This window comes from Takifugu flavidus, chromosome 11 (genome assembly GCF_003711565.1).
Source record: "Takifugu flavidus isolate HTHZ2018 chromosome 11, ASM371156v2, whole genome shotgun sequence".
NCBI lineage: Eukaryota > Metazoa > Chordata > Actinopteri > Tetraodontiformes > Tetraodontidae > Takifugu > Takifugu flavidus.
Genome location: NC_079530.1, coordinates 14,550,266 through 14,569,828, shown reverse-complemented (window position 1 = coordinate 14,569,828; position 19,563 = coordinate 14,550,266). Strand labels below are relative to the sequence as shown.

The following is a 19,563-nucleotide window of genomic DNA, read 5'->3' as shown; positions in this document are numbered from 1 at the left end:
TAAGAGGTTGCGAATGAAACCACGCCCCTTTACCCAGAGAAGTGACAGCTCGTGCGCCATTCTCGCGTCATCAACATGCGACTGTCACTCCGGAGGAGCGAAGGGCACGGTTATGCGGGACTGCGTCGCATTCATACCCAAAACTACAAATTTCAGGCTTCTCAATACGAAAAGGTACCGGCGATCTGTTCGTTGCGACCAAACCAGCGATCCACTATGTAAGGATATATTTTCGCCGTCAGGTCAAGGAGAGGAAAATTGAGAGTTTGGTGACGAAACGACCATCTGTATTTCAACAAACCTCCTTTCCGCTTTGCTGTTTTTATTCACTTTTTACACTTTGGATGTCTTGTCAGAGGTCCCTCTTCATTAAACTGCCAATCTGTCCGTTAGGTAATTCCTCTTGTTTATATTTTGCACTTGTTCTCCATACGTACATCTCAACCTTGTGCAGAAACGTTAGGGAATATCTGCAATGATGTCAATAATTCATTGTACTCAGCCACACCTGCACTTACAATTTCATTTCAGGATTGTGTACGGACATGAATGTAGCAGACTCCTGAGCAGGGAGGATGTCATCAGAGGCTGCCGTCTCCACACCTGCCATAAGCAGCAAGGGCGATTACTACTGGCTCCGGTCGTTTGTAGCTGGAGGTAAAATCTGACTTCAGTTTTGGTCGTTTGAGTCCCATCACATAATTGTTGCATCATATCAAGGAAAAGAAGTCCAGGAAAACACCTTATCTCCTAATGCTCTCCTGCCTGGGAGCTATCTAAAGCTTATCTGCAGTCGACTTCTGCAACAAAGGTGCCTGAAGAGTCAATATTTTAGGATAGCTTAAAAGCACACTGCCATAAAACGAAGATAGCCTTTGTTACAGTTTATAGTTTGTTAGCTAATAATTACCTCACATAAAACATACGTCCCAGCAATATGGCTGAATTGTATTTTGTTAATCGTCAGCATCTTGGTTAAATCCTGTTAAAGCCTTAAATGTTGTATTACAAAACACTGTAAGATAAATGCGCAGCGCACAGATGGTTCCTTCAATAGGGGTTAGTAAAGTTGCTAGAAGGGTGATCTATTTTATCATAATGACTACTGCGTGTTGTTTCCATGCATCTATTCTCTGCAGGTGTAGCGGGATGTTGTGCCAAAACAACCATTGCTCCTCTGGACAGAATCAAGATTCTGCTTCAAGCCCAGAACCCCCATTACAAACATCTGGGTATCAGCCGCAGACATGAAATGGCACATGTGTTTAGTGATGTGTTCTGCATGCTTGAAGCCACTGTCTTCTTATTTTCAGGCGTCTTTGCCACATTCAAAGCTGTGCCGCAGAAAGAAGGCTTCCTTGGCTTGTACAAGGGCAACGGGGCCATGATGGTTAGGATATTTCCTTATGGAGCCATCCAGTTCATGGCTTTTGACATTTACAAAAAGGTAAACAAACAAGAGCTCCTATACGCTCGATATTGTTAGTAGCACTGGTTCTGCTTCTGTGTGTGATTTACCATGAGGCTGGTAGATATTGGTGCATTTATTATTTTTTTATTGTATTTATTATTTGGTGGAAACATTGACCTTTGTCTCCTCTCTGGTAATCCGTCTGATCATTTCTTTCTCTTTTTTTAACAGCTCTTAGGCACTCAGATCGGGATCTATGGACACATCCATCGTCTGATGGCAGGATCTATGGCAGGTAGGGCCATAAATCAAAGACCTTTCCTTTTAAGTCAGTACCAGATATCATGTCCTGCGTTAATCGAATCCTTACTTTGCTTTCACTTAATGGTACGTTAAAGATCTGATGCTTGCAGCTGTCTAAATGGAATGTAGATGGAAGAATCCCGTAAAATCCAAAGTAAACTCCGGATCGGCTTTTCTGTGTTTTGCCAGTCATCCACATTTAAGCGAGACCATGTGTGTGATCAATCGCCTGTTTCAGGAATGACTGCAGTCATCTGCACCTACCCGCTAGATGTGGTCAGAGCTCGGCTGGCCTTCCAGGTGACAGGAGAGCATCGCTACACTGGGATCGCCAACGCCTTCCACACCATCTACCTTAAGGTAGTGCTTGTCCACAGTTAAAAATATGAAAAGGTGACTAGTTGTAGTGTCTACCTACTTTATAAACCATAAATTCTCCTCTGGGCTACAGGAAGGGGGTGTTTTGGGCTTCTACCGGGGGCTCACTCCAACACTTATAGGAATGGCTCCTTATGCAGGTGACCAGTGGCATTTTGGGGGTGTATTTTGCTGAAACTCTGAATCTCCTGACTGTATCTGCTCCCCTCTCCAGGCTTCTCGTTCTTCACCTTTGGCACGCTGAAGAGCCTTGGCCTCAAACATTTCCCGGAGCAGCTGGGTCGCCCGTCTTCAGACAATCCCGACGTCCTGATTCTAAAACCCCACGTCAACCTGCTCTGCGGCGGCGTGGCCGGTGCCATCGCCCAGACAATATCGTAAGTGCCGCCGTCAGGGAGACCAACCAGCTTTGGCATGATGAGCTGACGACACGGCTGATTGTTGTTTGCAGGTTGGCCGCGGCTTCTCCGTGAGCACCCACATTTATCATGTGCCGCATTATATTCCCATGAATTTAGATACCCTTTAGATGTGGCTCGGAGAAGAATGCAGTTAGGCGCCATCCTCCCTGACTCTGAGAAGTGTGTGTAAGTATCCGCCTGGTTTCTCCTTCCCATTTTCCACAGCACCACTGTGACTTGTTACTCATCCCTGTGTGACTCACAATAATGCCACGACTTGCACATTTGACGCTGTTTATCATTTTGAGGGTTGCTGTTGCGGTATAATTGCTGCTAAAGACAATAAAAGAATCTCAATTTGTCTCACAAGTTGGCGTATTGTAATACTGAGGGCCGGCCACAGCGGTGTGATCGACTGTAGCGTCGCGCTGTGGTTTCTGTTTTGGAAATTCTTTCTGAAACCATCGCGGTTCTTGAGATTGCTTCCACCAACCGGACACCCCAGGACTCCGGATACCCCGTCGATTCCCGTAAAAATGCGAACCCACAACACCATTAAAATAAAGTCTGTCCTTGTCTGTGCTTGAAAACAGCTCACTGATCAAGACCCTGACGTACGTGTATAAGGAGTACGGGATCAAGGCGGGATTGTACCGAGGCCTTTCTCTCAACTACATCCGCTGCGTGCCCTCCCAGGCCATGGCCTTCACCACCTATGAGTTCATGAAGCAGGTCCTCCACCTGAACTAGCGGCTTCTTCAACATCAGCCTGAGACGTCAGACAGATCGACCTCGGCGCTTCCTTCGACTCGCCGGCTTCTCCTTACGCTGCAGCAATGGGGGCATTTTCTTCTAAACTGTCTTTTTTATTTTTAAACTCCAAACAAACCTACATATCAAACAGGAAAGTTTACTCATCGGTGTGTTGCGGAAATAGAAGAAATTATTTTCTAATATTGAATATGTAATATATGTTTAAGGGATCTACTTTGGAATTTAGAGATAATCAGATCATTTATATTGTTTTATTTAAAAAGTGTCACATTCAGTTAATGTGTTAAATTGCAAAACATGAAATTTCACTATAATCTTTCATACCATGTTAAATACCTTTCTTTATTTGTTACTGTGCATTCAGACAATATAGAGTCTTCTTGGTGTTGGCTTGTATGCAGAACTGGGGTGTTTGGAGGTCTTCAGGAGAGAAATTACACCCCAGTTTGGTTTAAAATCATCTATTTCAACCTGCTGCCGCTGGGTGGCAGCATTGTATCTGGACTGGAGCTGTTCACCTGAAGAGGTGGACAGACCATTCAAACACACTTAACTTTACGAGCCAATTATTATCTTGAACTTGTCAAGAGTTGCTGGACAGAGGGGGGAAATAAGCAGTGATTCAGCCTAAATCAGCCAGCAGTTTCTGCTCACTGAATGTACGAACCGGCCGATTGAAATTAACGGTGTATTTATTATTGACTGAAAGGCCTTCAAGCCATTGCCAATGTCTGTTTGAGCTTTTTTAGTCTTCGTTCTCCTGCGTCCTAAGTCTTACATCCTCGCAGCGATGTGGTTTCTCTCTGCCTTCAGAGATCCAAAAAGCAGTTGCCTTAGAAGAGTCGCTTCCGGTCAGTTCGAGAACACTCGATGTGAAGTGGTAACAAGCACGTGAGCGTAGCAACATGAGTACTCTACCTCTATCCCCTGTCAGCATGTGCTGTGGTGTCTGTGGCATCTTTGCTGGCATTCATCTCCTACATGTCTTAAAAATATTACAACTCACAGGTGTGCAGAGGAAGCCTGTGCTGGAGGTGGAGTGGCTGTGTGTTTAGATTGTAGGGCGGTGCAGTGTTGTTCCAGGGCATGGAGACATAATCCCCAAATAATTTTAAACAAGCTCAGAGGATTCACTTGTCACTTAAACATTTGAAGAGTGAGTCTTGTGCAACTTGAACAAAGAGCATTGCTTTGAAATGACTATTTGTTTAGCTAACCACAAACTGCAGCATCCTACCATCTCTGCAGAAGCTTTCCCAACATTTCATCAGACGGCTGATGTTCCCCTCTTGTAGCTTAAACAGCTTTGCTCCTGCTGCTGCCCGCAGGAAAAGATAAACGCACAAGATTAATTAGAAACAGTACGTGCAGATGTTGGTGATGTATGTTCTGCGCTTTTATCAGGCCGAGCTCGGAGAATTTGCATAGATGGTGCAGTTTAATTATTTAAACAATGAGGCGGTTTGGGCGTTTCGCCTCCATGTTTCCCGGTGGATTTGGGATGAAACAATTGACGGCTCAAAATTAAATTAAATGAAAGTCAAAAGCAGTTGGAAGTGAAGTCGGGAGCTCGCAGACCTTTGACTAGGTTGTCTAGGTTGTGTCCGCCAATATTATCTGATACAGAAACTAAGAGGGGTGTTTCCAAGGTCTAATCTGAGCTGGCCGTTGTTGAACTCTTGCCTGCAGATTCTGACACCAAAGTCTTCTTTACTAACCATGTTGTGAAATGGTGTTTCTACACCAAATTGAGGATTCTGTAAGTTGTATTTTTCATGTTCTTCCAGGATTCCTGCAGCGCTGAGCTCACCTGTGCATTTTGGTTGATAAAAGTGCAAAAATGTTCATTGTAATCCCTGTTTGGTAGATGAAGCAGCTGAAAGTGCTTCATCCCACATCCAGATTGGGATGTGTGCAGGTAAAACGGAACAATGGAAAAGCCTCATCCTCTGTTTGTTTGCTGTCTTTGTAATTTGTTTTTACGAGCGGTGTCCAAAATACACTACCTGCCATAGAAACTCTCCGACCCTCTCGTCATTGTCTGTCAAAGCAAACGGCTGAAGGAGAAAAACAGTGGCTCTCTGTTACGGCGTTGTGTGTGACACTGGAGACGGGGGCATTTGCAAGTCTTCCACTGGTTCCTGCATGCTGCCACACACTAATTTGACTGTTAAATATGAGGTGTAAAGCGGGCGAATGTATTCTCCGTTAGACTAGTGGGCGTGAAAGGAGTCCAGATGAACGTACGTGCATGAACAAAGATGGAGGATGTGATTCAAACCAGTGGTATACTGTATATATTTGTAATCTCTGGATAACAGCAGACCACAAGGCCTGTCATTGTGAGGGCAGGCCTCCAGTCTGGCCTCGCAGTGGGAGGGCGGAGAGAGCGTCGGTGACTCGGGCACAAGCGGAGGTCAGCCCCTTCTCAGTCACCACTGGCGCAAGTCAGATTTTCGAGAGGTTTGAGGAAGAAGCCGAGTGGTGAGAGGTTTGTTCTCCTGCAGCGTTCTCCATCATCAGAGGCCATCTTCCCGCCGCCATGCCCTGCTACACCGTGACTGTTGCCACTGGGAGCCAGTGGTTTGCAGGGACGGATGACTACATCTACGTCACGCTGGTGGGGACAGAGCGATGCAGCGAGCGGACGCTGCTGGACAAAGCTCTGTACAACGACTTCGAGAGGGGAGCGGTAAGCAGAGCTGACTGGGGGGGGGGGGTTGCACCTTCTCGTCAACGTTTAGCTCTCAAACGCGACACATTGTGATACAGTTTATCATCAGAGCTGCAGGTTTATTGAAGTAGATTCTGCCTCCGCTACAGTCTGAAGTGGTGTCACAACACTGACCGACCTCTGTTGAGGGAAGAAGGACCTGGCAGCCATCTACTTCCTCTGTGGTGTTTACACACACAACCTCAAGATTGAGAAAAATAATGCTTTACCTTAAGCAAGAAGATAATCTGTATTTATTTGCTTAAAAGGAGGTTTTGATGCCTTTCTTTTAATAAAAACCAAAACTTCACTAGGTTGCTTAAATTAGAGAGGATAAAGCATTTAAAAAGACACGCCATCATTCACCCTGGTGCTTCATACCCGTTTTCATTTGCAATCTCTGTTGGAAACAAGACAGCCATAAAAATGAGAAGAAGCGGAAGGATGGTGAGTCATGCAAAGATGGAGAAATGGCAGCCACTGTTGTACATCATTATATGGACCAGGTTCTGTAGAAGGACGGCCATCATATTAGAGACTAGATCACCGACGCTGAAAATTCCTATTAACAAGGCCAGATTAGCTGACGGCCATTCTAGGTCAGGAACACACGCGCACACACAAAAGTAAAGAGAAAACAAACATTTTCACGTTAAATAACTCTATTTTTTCAAATCACGCCCTGTACAACCAAAAAAATAAATGGATAGAATGGAATTGCATAAACGGACATGCAGCATAAGGTGGATGCGCAGAGACAGGAGAGAGACAGTCAGGTAGGGGACAAGTCCAAGACTTGGCCGGGGCCCCTGCCCTCTTAGTCCAGGCCTGCCAGCGGGGGGGAGATGATCAACGCTTTGCCGCCTCAGTTCCAGCACATGTTGCGCATTTAAGGGTTGTGTTTTTATTCGCAGGTGGATTCCTATGACGTCAGAGCAGGGGAGGACCTGGGAGAGATCGTTTTGGTGAAAGTTCAGAAGAGGAAGTTCTGGGTGGATGATGACTGGTACTGCAGGTACATCACAGTCAAGACTCCAGCCGGGGACTATGTGGAGTTTCCCTGTTTCCGCTGGCTGGTGGACGACAAGGAGGTGGTGCTGCGCGATGGCCGAGGTGGCTGCCCTCTCCCCATCTGTTGCTCTTCTTTTCTCAAAGAGGCAGACAGAAGTCTCACTTTGTCCTGTGTGTGTTGCAGCATTTCTGCCTCAGGATGACAGAACCAGCCTGGTGAAGCAACACAGACAAAAGGAGCTGGAGCTGAGGAGGAAAACCTACAGGCAAGTTCTTCAGACACTCACATTTGTGCACTCATGTCACGGCAGTAACGGTGATCTGCCACTTTCTTAGATGGAAGGAGTGGCAGCCAGGCTTCCCGATGAGCATAGATGCAAACAGACACAAGGATTTGCCCCGCGACATCCAGTTCGACAGTGAGAAAGGAGTGGACTTTGTCCTGAACTACACAAAAGCGTACGTTCTCGACCCCTCCCCGCTGCCATCACAACACGCATCTAGTTTCCTTGCTTGGAATTACCTGGAGAGATAAAGTCCCTCACACGTCACATTTAAAACGCACCTGTTCGCATTAGGCAGCAGTTCTGAGCAAAGGTCACACACATTACAGCGTCTGCGATGTCATTTTATTTTCAGTTCCTGATAAATTTGGTTTGTGGATGTATGTGAGTGTCAGCTGGAGGATGATAACACTAATGACCATGAACTTGCAGGATCGAGAACCTGTTTATGAACAAGTTCATACGCAATTTTCAGTCCTCCTGGAGCGACTTTGCTGATTTTGAGAGGATCTTTGTGAGGATCAAAAACACAATCTCAGGTCAGCTTTACTTGTATTGTATTGTATTGTATTGTATTGTATTGTATTGTATTGTATTGTATTGTATTGTATTGTATTGAGTTGTGTTGTGTTATTCCAGAGTATGTGATGAAACACTGGAAGGAGGACTTCATGTTTGGCTACCAGTTTCTGAATGGATGCAACCCTGTCGTGATTGAAAAGTGCACCAAGCTTCCTGACAAACTTCCTGTCACCAATGAGATGGTCTCTGTCTGCCTGGAGAGAGGACTGACTCTGGAGGAGGAGATACAGGTAGACCTGCTGCTTTTCCACATGAATTTACCAGTTACGCATAACCAAGCGCTTCGGTAATTAGCACACTTAGAAGTCCGGGACTCTCAATCGACTCATCTCTTCAGGCAGGTAACGTTTACATCGTTGACTATGAGATTTTGGACGGCATCAAATCCAACAGCACAGACCCGTGCACGCTGCAGTACATTGCGGCTCCGCTCTGTCTGCTCTACAAGAACCTTCAGAACAAGATCATGCCCATCGCCATCCAGGTGAGTCATTCATTCCACCTGTGTTTTAATCCCATTATTTTAAATTTCAACTTTCCTGCTACTCCTATGGCTTTATCAGCTCAATCAAATTCCTGGAGAAGACAACCCCATCTTCCTGCCCACCGATGCCGAGTATGACTGGCTGCTGGCAAAGATCTGGGTCCGCTCCGCTGACTTCCAGTATCACCAGAACATCACGCATCTCCTCAGGACACACTTGATCTCCGAGATGTTTGCTATCGCCATGTTTAGGCAGCTCCCTGCTGTTCACCCCGTGTATAAGGTAAAGATCAGCCTAAAGGGTGAAGTGAGCCGTCCATTGGTTGATGAATGTCCCTTCCTCCAGCTTCTCATTCCACACATTCGCTTCACCATCGCCATCAACACCAAAGCCAGAGAGCAGCTCATCTGCGAGTGTGGCATTTTTGACAAGGTGAGTTTGGACACAGGTAAACTCGCACCATCTTTTCATTGTCAGCTTCCTGAATCTGCGTCTTTTCTGTGGGTCACACCAAACCAGGCGTTAATCGATCGCATCTCTTAGTTTGTTTTTTTTTAAACATAGCAACAGATTTAATATTACATTTCCACCTGTAAGGCAAACGCCACAGGGGGAGGTGGTCACATCCAGCTGATCCAGAAGGCCGTGAAGACGTTGAAATTCAGATCTCTGTGCTTCCCGGATTCGATAGAAGCCCGCGGTGTGCACAGGAAGCAGGACCTGCCCACCTACTTCTACAGAGACGATGGGTTGAAGGTGTGGGAGGTCACCCAGAGGTCAGCAACAGGCTTGTTTCCATGGAGATGAGAGAGTTTGAAGGAAGAGAAAGTACACCTAGCAAAATGAGTGACACTTCTTCTCTCTTTCCCAGTTTTGTTTCTGACGTCTTGCATCTTTACTACAAAGACGATGACGCGGTTGAGGAAGACGAAGAGATCCAAGCCTTTGTCAAAGACGTGCACAACTTTGGGATGCAGGATTTTGAGTCCTGTGGTGAGCGCAGCGCCAACCGTTGTCAATACACAGCACAACTGCTGTTTCTGTGCACCAGATGTCTGGGTCTGGTAGAAATCTTTGCACCCGTCCAAATGAAAATCTTTATTATTTGTTATTAGCTCTGCAAAATTCTATCTTGCTTCCTGGTCCAAAGGAAACGGGGAAAACAGAGATCCTGCAGTAAAAAAATCCCCTTTTATGAGTCCCTAACTGGATTCATGGTGTCCCAGCATCCTCCCAAAGGATTCCTGGATGTACAAGGCCTCTGAGCCAGAAGCACCGCGAGCAATGTCATCCTGCACGTGCACGGAGCACCGCACGATGCTCTGTGCAGTCGTAATTATTCTCTCCAGGGATTTTCACGCTACCGCTGCAGAGGAATTGCACGGAGCAATGCACGGTGCACAGCAGGCGCTGCCATTATGTCCATGGCAACACCATCAGTGTGTCAATTATCCTGCCCCGACACAGTGCAGGTGCCCAAATAAGCGCCACTCTGCTATTTTTAGGGTCCATAAAGTCACTTCCAGAATGGAATTTAGATCTATTTTGAGCATCGCGACAACTAGCCATCACAAATGATGTCTTTTTACAATCGGTTTAAGGAGGACGACTGTTGTGGTGTCAGTAACTGAGAAGCAATGTTGTAATCCCCTTCCTGTGTTTCTACATTACCTATTGCCAAAACCCAATTTGACTTTAAGCACAGAATTGAACTTTTCTTCCCTCCAGAATTTCCCAAGTCTGTGAAAACCCTTGAGGAGCTGACGGAGTATCTGACCATCATTGTGTTCACGGCTTCGGCTCAGCACGCAGCAGTCAACTTTGGACAGGTGACCACTGAATCATTCAGATGTATTAAGACCCGTTAATGGCATTTAACTGTTGCACACTACGCAGTATGACTGGTGTTCCTGGATCCCCAATGCTCCATCAACCATGCGCAGACCGCCACCTGACCAGAAGGGCCTGGCAGATGTGAACTTGATTGTGGACAGTCTTCCTGATCGCGGACGTTCCAGCTGGCATCTGGGTGCCGTATGGGCCCTCAGCCAGTATCAGGAGAATGAGGTAATGCACACGAGCACGCACACTCCTTTCCATACCCAACAAGCACATATAGAATGACTTTAGCACCTGAAATTCTTCTCTTCCATGAAACATCTTCCTCCTGCTGTGCGGACTGGCTCCCTTCTCTGCGTCTGCAGTTATTTTTGGGCATGTATCCCGATGAACACTTCATTGAGAAGCCAGTGAAGGCAGCCATGGAACGGTTCAGGAGGAAGCTTGTGGAGATCAGCGCCTCTATCAAGAGGAGGAACGAGGGAAAGAAGCTTCCTTACTACAACATGTCCCCCGACAAAATCCCAAACAGTGTTGCTGTTTGAGAATATAAATGTGCCTCTTTTGTGTTTGGAAGATGAAAGAAATTTGGAAACTAGCCTGCTTTAACCTTTCCATCTCTTGTTTTCAGACTCATCTGTAAAAATGGATGTTATTGATTAAAAAAGAGCTGCACAGCTGTCTAGGCTCACGTCCATCACTAATACACAAATGCAGCTTTAGTGAAATAAAGGATTACTTACTTCAGGTATGAGATACGGACAGAAATATGACTGAAATGTAACACAACATAGTCGTGGCATTCTGTGGGTGTCAGTCCATGGTGATGAAAGTTGCTCTCAGAGGAGCACGGCAGCTTGTTGGACACGTCTGAATCATCGGGTTGGGCTGTAAAGGCGCAGCCTGCTGGTCCATCTGCCCTGCGTCTCACAAACACCGTTTATGCCAGCTAACGTAACCAAGTGACAGCAGCTATGGTGCCAGTGGACCACAGTACAGCTGATCATTCCGCGTGCTTCTCCAGTTTTAACTCATTACAGCCCAGATGCACTTTCCTTAATGGGAAATTATGGGTGTTTAAACCGTAGACAATGTGGATCACATCCACCAGTAATCAAAGGAATCAGTGGGACGCAGCCTTGGGGATTTTATTCAACAAAACTAAAGAAGAAATAAACAAGAGGTTCATCTCAGGCTGCCGCATTGAAAAACAGGAGGAACACACCTACTTCATTCAAGTATTTCTCAGGTTGCAGACATTGGTGCTGGTATGGTGCCAACAGAACTAGATTTCCCAGTGAAGTATGCCCAACTACCTATGGTTATAACAGTGCTGAGTAGCAAAGATTAAAAAGCAGAGAAAAATAGAAGGAAAGATGCATAGTGCAGGGGGGAAACCACAGAGCGAAAGGGTGTGGACTCAGAAATAAGTTGATAACAAACTGTTCTGGATGGCGTAGTAATCCACTTTCGTGGTGAAGGTGGCAGTAGGTGAGAAGGTGGGAGGTGGCGTGGCACAGCGGAATAATCTGGTGGTGGAGATTCTCCTGTAAAACTAGCTAAACCACGTTTCAGGTGTCTCCGACAATAGAGGTGGCAGCCTGGAGCTTGTGGAAAATCAGTTTCAGATTGAGAGACTCTACTCACCGCTTGCTCGGGTCTACAATCTTCAAGAACCTCCACTCATCAGGTACTGATAACAATAAATTTCCTCATGAAATATATCCATACATGTTTTATAGCAGGTTTGCTGGGTATTAAAAAAATGCTGGTAAGTGTACTGAAGGGATCCACCAAGAGGCAGGGTGCAGGCTCAACTGTTGTTTTCATTTCATTTCATTTCATTTCAATTCAGTTCAATTCAATTCAATCTTTATTTATATGGCACTTTTCATACACTGGGTAGCACAAAGTGCTAAAACACTCAAACACACACACCCACACACACAAACAAGCTGAGACATGGCTGGGCACCGAGACCTGAGGCGATTTTATAGTATTTTAACTGGTGTTGCATGTTTTGTCATATTTGTTCATGTTTTTATTTTACAAGGAATTGCAATGAAGCCGTATGATTTCACCTCGTTACTTCCTCGGTTCCAAAAACAATCCATAAGTGGCTGAGAGAAATCAAAGAGTGGAGCAAACTGAATTATCCTGGGAGAAGACAGCACACAGGAGTTTAATAAAGATGTTTATCTGTGTTTTTCCAAAGTTTCTTTATGCTACTGGGACCAGAAAGGAAGTAGTTAACAAAGCAAAGCAACCGCTGTACCTCCTCACCTCCTCTGACTGCCCCATAAGTTTGCTGCCTGGTGCTCCAGTTTCTAAAGCGAGTTTGTATTTGATTTTGAGACGTGTGTGAAAGGCAATGGAGGAATGCATAGAAAATTCATTGAAAGCAAAGAACGTTATCATTATCAGCAGTTGGCAGGGTTGTTCTCTATTGGCAAAACGGGTTGATTGTTGAGGCCACGTGCTGATTATAGCCCTTTGAATGCAATAATGTTAAAGAATCGGTACCATCTACAGTTGCTATTTTATGTTTTGAGCTCTCACAAAAGCCCTTGATCTTCACCAAATTAGGCCTCAGAAATCCATCAGAATCAAAGATGGTGAGCATGCCTTTTGGTTTAACCAACACTCCAGCTGTCCAGCCTGGAGATTCACTCTCCTTCCTTGGTTACGTAATTAACTCAAATCAGATTCACATGGACCTGGAAAAAGACTGTGCAGTTGCCAATTGGCCAGCCAATGATAATCGAAAAATGTTCAACGATTCCTTGTTGACCAATTAGCTTGTTCACTTTCACTCTGCTGTACACGCCCACTTCTCAGAACACTAAACCAGCTGGTCACAACTGTTTTATCTGGAACTCAGACCCTGCGGCAAAACTGTGGCTGGGAGGATCCTTGTTCAAGACACAGCCTGGTTGAAGGCAGCAGTTGACTACCATGGACACTCTGCTCCATACACGTCAGAGTAGTAAAGCCAGGCTTGCAAAAGACACTCTGATGGTTCCAACTTCCAAGTCTTCTCCACCCTAGACAGTTAAGGCCCAGACTACATGGTCAACAAGTGGTTGGTTGTGAGAAACAAGGGCCATGACAAGCAGTACCTAGTTGACTGGAGGGCTATGATCATCTCTGTGATGAGAGACACTGGATCCCTCTTAATAAATCTCAGACTCAAGTTCCTGGCCCCCTGCCCTGTTGTGTTACCCACCCTTGTGCACATTCTTGATGATTTCCACATGTGAACTAATAGTGTTTGAAGAGTATTTTTCTTCCCAGTTCTTTTTGTCTTGTGACTGTTTCATGCCAGAGATTAGTGTAGAAGCATATCATAGTCTTTGTAATGATTCTAGATTAATTAGAAAGTCATTTCTCTAGAATGTAGAAGATGGCTTTGTGGTCCTGCTTTTGAGTCCACCAATAAAATGGTCTGGTCAGAGTTAGCCATTGCTAACCACAAATCCCTCTTATTTAAATGCATGAACACCTAGATGGGTTCACTGTGATCTCTGGTTTTCCTTATCTTGAGGTGACGTTTGGACCAGTCTCAGCATTATGCCTTCTTACACGGTGAGCGTTGCCACAGGGAGCAACGCTTTCGATGGGACGGATAACTCTGTCTACATTACGTTGGTGGGCACTCTGCAGTGCAGCAGAAGAACATTGCTGGACAAGCCTCTATACAATGACTTTGCCAGGATGGCGGTAAGTGAAGTTGCATTGATGAAGAGCTGTAAGAATAAATATGCGGCAACTTTGGAATGAAAGCGGTTCTTTTTAGGCACAGTGTTAAAACCAAACCAAATGTTGTGGTCTATTGATAATACCACTAACATAATCTTATTCTTTGTATATTCATTTTTTTGTGCTTCAGAGCCAAATAAACATAGTGTGTATAAAGATTAGAGTTTGAAAACTCTGATGAAAGTTTTACTTGTTGTTTAAGTCTGGATACAAAGAATTGAACCTTTAAAGACACATTACATGCATGTAACAGCTATAGTTGTAATAACTATAACAGGAATGACATCACTGCTAACTTCACTCTGTTTGCCTGCACGTGTGCTTTCTTGCGTCCCAGTTTCCACCATTTGTTGAACATTTGTGCAAATGATCCTTTGACTTAATTGCAGGTGGACACATATGTAATTGACATTAAAGAGGACCTGGGAGAAATCATCATGGTGAAACTTCAGAAGGAGAAGTTCCTGGTGTTTGATGACTGGTACTGCAGGTCCATCACAGTGAAGACCCCCTCTGGACAGTCTGTGGAATTTCCCTGTTTCCGCTGGCTGGTGGATGACAAGGAGGTGGTGCTGCGAGATGGCCGAGGTGGAGCAATGAGTTGATGTTCTGTTTTTGTTAACTATCACATCTAGAGGCCTCATTGTGTCTCATGTCTACTGTAGCGATCCTTCCTCAGGACGACAAGAGTGCCCCATTGATGGAACATAGAGACAAAGAGCTGGAGCTGAGGAGGAAAACCTACAGGCAGGTTCTTCCAACACCAGCAGTTTCTGCTCTCATGTGAAACCATGATTTAATCCCAGCTTCTTTCATAGATGGTCACAGTGGCAACCTGGTTTTCCTATGAGCATCGATGCTGTCCGATACAAAGATTTACCCCGGGACATCCAGTTTGACACTCGCAAGGAGGTGGATCTTTTTTTGAACCACATCAAAGTGTAGGTTGCATCAGGTACATTGTACCCAATAAATAATGGTTATAAATGTAATAAAGACAAAGGGGATGTTACATAAATTTGCAGGTTGGAGAACCTGAATTTGACGAAATTCAAGAACATGTTTCAGTCAAGTTGGGAAGACTTTGCTGATTTTGAGAGGATCTTTGTGACGATTAAAAACACAGCCTCAGGTCAGTGTTAACATGATATGGTATGATATGCTATGATATGATATGACGATATGATATTATTCCAGAGTATGAGATGAAACACTGGAAGGAGGACTTCATGTTTGGCTACCAGTTTCTGAATGGATGCAACCCTGTCGTGATTGAAAAGTGCACCAAGCTTCCTGACAAACTTCCTGTCACCAATGAGATGGTCTCTGTCTGCCTGGAGAGAGGACTGACTCTGGAGGAGGAGTTACAGGTAGACCTGCTCCTGATAAGATAAGACAATAAAGAACTCTGTTCTTCTACAAATGCACAAACTCTCAAATCATCTCAGCATTTAGGAAATCAAAGAGATTTGTGATCATGATGATCAATAAGAACATGCAGATTACAGCTGGACTGGTTTGAAAGTGATGTTCTGGTCTCAGGCAGGTAACATTTACATCGCTGATTATGAGTTCATGGATGGCATCAAACCCAACGACACAGATCCTCTAACGCAGCAGTACTTGGCAGCTCCGATCTGTCTGCTCTACAGAGACCTTCAGAAGGAGATAATGCCCATCGCCATACAGGTAATTCATGTTCACATGGTGTCTGTGACAGCATTTTAGTTGAATCGCCTTAATTGCCTTCCAGCTCAATCAAATTCCTGGAGAAGACAACCCCATCTTCCTGCCCACCGATGCCGAGTATGACTGGCTGCTGGCAAAGATCTGGGTACGCTCCATTGAAGTCCAGCACCACCAGATTGTCACGCATCTCCTCAGGACACACTTGATCTCCGAGATGTTTGCTATTGCCCTGTTTAGGCAGCTCCCTGCTGTTCACCCCGTGTATAAGGTAAAGATCAGCCTAAAGAGTGAAGTGAGGCGTCCATTGGTTTTCTCTCAGATGAATGTCCCTTCCTCCAGCTTCTCATTCCACACATTCGCTTCACTATCGCCATTGACACCAAAGCGAGAGAGGAGCTCATCGGTGAAGGCGGCATTTTTGACAAGGTGAGTTTGTGGAAAAGACATAAAGGGGGATAAACTTCCAGAAAATGTGAAATGAAACAGTGTCTTTTCCATCTTCAAGGCAAATTCCACAGGGGGAGGTGGTCACGTCCAGCTGGTTCAGAAGGCCACGAAGACGCTGACCTTTGGATCTCTCTGCTTCCCGGATTCATTCAAAACTCGCGGTATGGACAGCAAGGAGGAGCTGCCCACCTACTTCTACAGAGATGATGGGTTGAAGGTGTGGGAGGCCATCAAGAGGTCAGAGGCATCTTGTTTCTATGGAGATGGGTGTGTTGAAGAGTGCTACATCTCTGTTGGTGACTGATGTCTTGTTTTCTTTTTGCAGTTATATTTGTGAGGTTGTCTGTATTTATTACAAGGACGATGAAGCAGTTCAGCATGACAAAGAGATCCAGGCCTTTGTTCAGGATGTGAGAGACTTTGGGATGCAGAACTTTGACCAATGTGGTGAGGTCAATAAATACAAAAATTCTGCTGTCCAAATAATTGCAGCTCTTACTGAGTTTGTGTTCCTGTCCAACAGAGTTTCCCAGATGTTTCAAAACCCGGGAGGAACTAACAAAATACCTGACTGTGGTTATCTTCACGGCTTCTGCTCAACACGCCGCAGTCAACTTTGGACAGGTCAGATCCCCACCACTAAAGAAAAAGATGAACTTGATCTAAAAGAGTTTTTAAAAGAAATGTTGTTCTAATAGCTTGACTTGGGTCAAAGCTTTGATTTTGGAAAAATGTACCGTATTTTCACGACCATAAGGCGCACTGTATTAAAAGGTGCAGTCTCACTTATGGGTGCTATTTCTGTATTTAAAACATACATAAGGTGCACCGTATTATTAGGCGCATGCTGAAACATACAGTAAAAAATGACAACGGAAGTAAAACAGTGAGTTTCGACACATTTATTGAACAAAATATTCATTATTCCGCCACAAAACCATCAAAGTTTTCATCTTCTGTATCTGAATTAAACAGCTGCACTATTTCAATGTCCAACATCCCGAATTCCTCTTCTTAATCATCTGAATCGGACTCACCGACCGGTTCCGCTTCAGCGTTGATTTTGTGAAAGTTCTTCCAATACATGAAGACGGTATCATAGCCCATGCGTCTACAATCCACCCGCATATGGTGGCATAACTTGCCCGCCGCTGCCTCATAATCTTTGTGAAGGAGTATTCGCCTTCCGTCATCCAGCGCTCTGTCCGTTTCCGTGGCAGCCGAGAACCACGGTGAATGATGACTTCCCATGCCCCGTTGTGTGTATCGCCACCGTGCTGGTCCCAAAGGGATGTCAAAAGTCAGAGGGATCTCATCCATGTTGGTGATGTGGCTGGGCGCGGTTATCTTGTCGCGGCAGTAGGTGCAGAAGATGGCCGCCCTCTCCTGGTAGTCCGCAGGCAGCCGCTGCGCAACAGTTGTCCTTGCGCGTATGGAGAGATGCCACCTCCTCATAAAGCGAAAACAATAAGATTGCTCGATTGCCATTTTCAGCCGCATATTCGATGGCCTGCAGTTTAAAGTAAGCCTCATTCATACACGTCTTGCTTGACCGGCGCCATTTTAAGGGATCCTTACGCGTAGGTGTGCCGCTAATCGATTGGCGGAGCGTTTACCGTAGTGCACCCACCAAAGGTGCACAGCAGATTTTGGAACTCAGTCCACACACAGGCGCTCCATATTATAAGGCGCACTGTTGATTTTTGAGAAAATCTCAGTGTTTTAGGTGCGCCTTATAGTTGTGAAAATACGGTACCAGGCAACATCAAACTCTGTATGTGAGGAGCAGCGTTGCCACTAATTGTTGTACATTGTGCAGTTTGACTGGTATTCCTGGGTCCCCAACGCTCCATCAACCATGCGGAGACCCCCGCCCAAACAGAAGGGCCTGGCTGATATGACCTTAATCATGGAGACCCTTCCAGACTGTGGACGGTCTGTCTCGGTCCTGGGTGCCATCTGGGCCCTCAGTCGTTACCAGGAGAAAGAGGTGCAATGAAATAACCAGTTGAACATTGAAGCAGCCAAATTATCTAATTCCCCAAGAATTTCATTCTTTAACCATCAAGGCTGATTGATTTCTGTGTCTACAGTTGTACCTGGGCACATTTCCTGATGACCACTTCACCGAGCAGCCAGTGAAGGCAGCCATGGACAAGTTTAGGAAGCAGCTTGCAGAAATCACCTTCTCCATCAAAAAGAGGAATGAGGGAAAGGAGCTTCCTTATTACTACATGTCCCCCGATAAAATCCCAAACAGTGTGTCTATTTGAGATTGATGTTACATTTGAGCTCCAATATGTGATTTTAATCGTTGTTATATTCCCACTGAGTGTCTTGGGTTCAATTTCTAACTGTTTTCCAATAAGTTAATGGGTAAAATTCTGGTCTGGTCAAATTCTGGTTACTATGGGTTTTTAAAAAAAATTATTTTCCATTTCAGGTGATTCCAAATCAAGCACAGATTAAAATGTTGTAAAAAATTAAAAAAAAATAAAATCAGTCCAATCTCTCTTTACACCAAATAAACCTTAAAATTATTGTTAATTATTGTTATCTATTGTTAACCAATGTAATAGTTATGTCTCACAGGGCAGTAGGCCCCAAATGCAGCACACACAAATTGAGTTGAAGTTTCCAAACACACTTTATTGACCATGAGCAGTTTCCAAACAACTCATGCCCAACTCATATACAGCCAGTAATAAATCTTGACAGGCAATAATCGAACAGAAAGCTGGGTACAGGACAAAGGCAAGACAGGCCAAATACTAACACTGGAGAGAACAGCAGTAACCTACAAACAACTTGGCAGACGGTCTACAAGGCTGGGTTTTGAAAGCAGGGCAAAACATGTGTGCTGAATAAGCTGATGACTGAGGACAAATGGCACAGGTGTGCCGGATTAAACTGATTGTTTCTGCAGATTGTGACAATGTCTCAAAAGAGCTTTAAGTTAAACTTCCAATTATTCATCAAGCATGTAGAATTAAAGAGCAGGAAATTAAAAATGAAGTGATTTTTATTGTTTCTGTTTTACTGAATGAATCTGATATTGATATTATTTTCTAGAAACACATTGTTAACAGGCTGCTCTTTAATACTGCATGCTTTGTTCAATAACTGGAAGTTAAATCAAAGACATAAGATTTAATTTAAATGGGAAAAGCACTTTTACCAAATGCTCTACAGTTGCTAATTCAGAGTAAATTCACACACAAACATATTTTAGATAGGGAAACATATATATTCAAGTCAATCATCTGTAGACAGATGTAGCTAAATGTAGTTAGAAACAAAGAAGCAAATCAAGTTAACACTTTCACATCTTATATTTTATGTTGATTTAATAAACAAATATGGTCAGAACATAGTAAATGGCATGTTAAATTGTCAACTGTGTTTAAAATTACCTTTGGTACAAAAAACACGCCCTGCAAAAGTATTGACATGAGATCCTCCCTCCACTTGGAGTAGAATTAAAATG

General features: G+C 44.6%; 3 protein-coding genes and 1 long non-coding RNA gene across 8 annotated transcripts; 3 read left to right on the top strand and 1 right to left on the bottom strand.

The window, feature by feature from the left end:
* The first annotated feature begins 58 nt into the window (after window positions 1-58).
* slc25a16 (solute carrier family 25 member 16) lies at window positions 59-5,285 on the top strand. Of its 5 annotated transcripts, none has more exons than XM_057047181.1 (11): window positions 59-218; window positions 357-393; window positions 532-657; window positions 1,140-1,232; window positions 1,314-1,447; window positions 1,643-1,706; window positions 1,953-2,074; window positions 2,166-2,232; window positions 2,307-2,469; window positions 2,611-2,679; window positions 3,087-5,285. In XM_057047181.1, the coding sequence occupies exons 3-11, from the start codon at window positions 576-578 to the stop codon at window positions 3,241-3,243; spliced, it is 951 nt and encodes a 316-aa protein (XP_056903161.1). In that variant the 5' UTR covers window positions 59-218; window positions 357-393; window positions 532-575; the 3' UTR covers window positions 3,244-5,285. The 5 variants fall into 5 exon arrangements, with proteins under 5 accessions (XP_056903161.1, XP_056903160.1, XP_056903158.1 ...); XM_057047180.1 differs by having other exon boundaries at window positions 59-269; XM_057047182.1 differs by having other exon boundaries at window positions 64-174.
* A 212-nt stretch (window positions 5,286-5,497) lies between these two features.
* Window positions 5,498-10,862, top strand: LOC130533612 (polyunsaturated fatty acid 5-lipoxygenase-like). The gene is made up of 14 exons (XM_057047176.1): window positions 5,498-5,959; window positions 6,895-7,093; window positions 7,176-7,257; window positions 7,328-7,450; window positions 7,708-7,814; window positions 7,915-8,087; window positions 8,195-8,341; window positions 8,421-8,624; window positions 8,688-8,774; window positions 8,940-9,118; window positions 9,214-9,335; window positions 10,071-10,171; window positions 10,239-10,409; window positions 10,547-10,862. Exons 1-14 carry the CDS (start codon window positions 5,810-5,812, stop codon window positions 10,724-10,726), a joined length of 2,025 nt encoding a protein of 674 aa, XP_056903156.1. The 5' UTR covers window positions 5,498-5,809; the 3' UTR covers window positions 10,727-10,862.
* On the bottom strand, window positions 6,040-7,918 carry LOC130533621 (uncharacterized). Its single transcript, XR_008952627.1, has 2 exons — window positions 7,279-7,918; window positions 6,040-7,204 (listed from the first exon to the last, which is right to left on the bottom strand). It is a non-coding gene; the product is annotated as an uncharacterized LOC130533621 (long non-coding RNA).
* Window positions 10,863-11,713: 851 nt separating the features above from the next.
* Window positions 11,714-19,091, top strand: LOC130533611 (polyunsaturated fatty acid 5-lipoxygenase-like). The gene is made up of 15 exons (XM_057047175.1): window positions 11,714-11,871; window positions 13,726-13,901; window positions 14,330-14,528; window positions 14,606-14,687; window positions 14,759-14,881; window positions 14,966-15,072; window positions 15,138-15,310; window positions 15,483-15,629; window positions 15,694-15,897; window positions 15,969-16,055; window positions 16,135-16,313; window positions 16,402-16,523; window positions 16,600-16,700; window positions 17,896-18,066; window positions 18,170-19,091. Exons 2-15 carry the CDS (start codon window positions 13,752-13,754, stop codon window positions 18,347-18,349), a joined length of 2,025 nt encoding a protein of 674 aa, XP_056903155.1. The 5' UTR covers window positions 11,714-11,871; window positions 13,726-13,751; the 3' UTR covers window positions 18,350-19,091.
* Window positions 19,092-19,563: the final 472 nt, after the last annotated feature.

Excerpts from the sequence above, each read along its gene's own strand:
- slc25a16 (XM_057047181.1), top strand. The coding sequence starts at position 576 with ATGTCATCAGAGGCTGCCGTCTCCACACCTGCCATAAGCAGCAAGGGC. Across the intron at positions 1,233-1,313 it reads CCCCCATTACAAACATCTGG|GCGTCTTTGCCACATTCAAA; the intron begins GTATCAGCCGCA and ends TCTTATTTTCAG. Across the intron at positions 2,470-2,610 it reads GCCATCGCCCAGACAATATC|ATACCCTTTAGATGTGGCTC; the intron begins GTAAGTGCCGCC and ends CCATGAATTTAG.
- LOC130533612 (XM_057047176.1), top strand. The coding sequence starts at position 5,810 with ATGCCCTGCTACACCGTGACTGTTGCCACTGGGAGCCAGTGGTTTGCA. Across the intron at positions 7,094-7,175 it reads GGTGCTGCGCGATGGCCGAG|CATTTCTGCCTCAGGATGAC; the intron begins GTGGCTGCCCTC and ends TGTGTGTTGCAG. Across the intron at positions 8,088-8,194 it reads CTCTGGAGGAGGAGATACAG|GCAGGTAACGTTTACATCGT; the intron begins GTAGACCTGCTG and ends TCATCTCTTCAG.
- LOC130533611 (XM_057047175.1), top strand. The coding sequence starts at position 13,752 with ATGCCTTCTTACACGGTGAGCGTTGCCACAGGGAGCAACGCTTTCGAT. Across the intron at positions 15,898-15,968 it reads CTGTTCACCCCGTGTATAAG|CTTCTCATTCCACACATTCG; the intron begins GTAAAGATCAGC and ends CCCTTCCTCCAG. Across the intron at positions 18,067-18,169 it reads GTCGTTACCAGGAGAAAGAG|TTGTACCTGGGCACATTTCC; the intron begins GTGCAATGAAAT and ends CTGTGTCTACAG.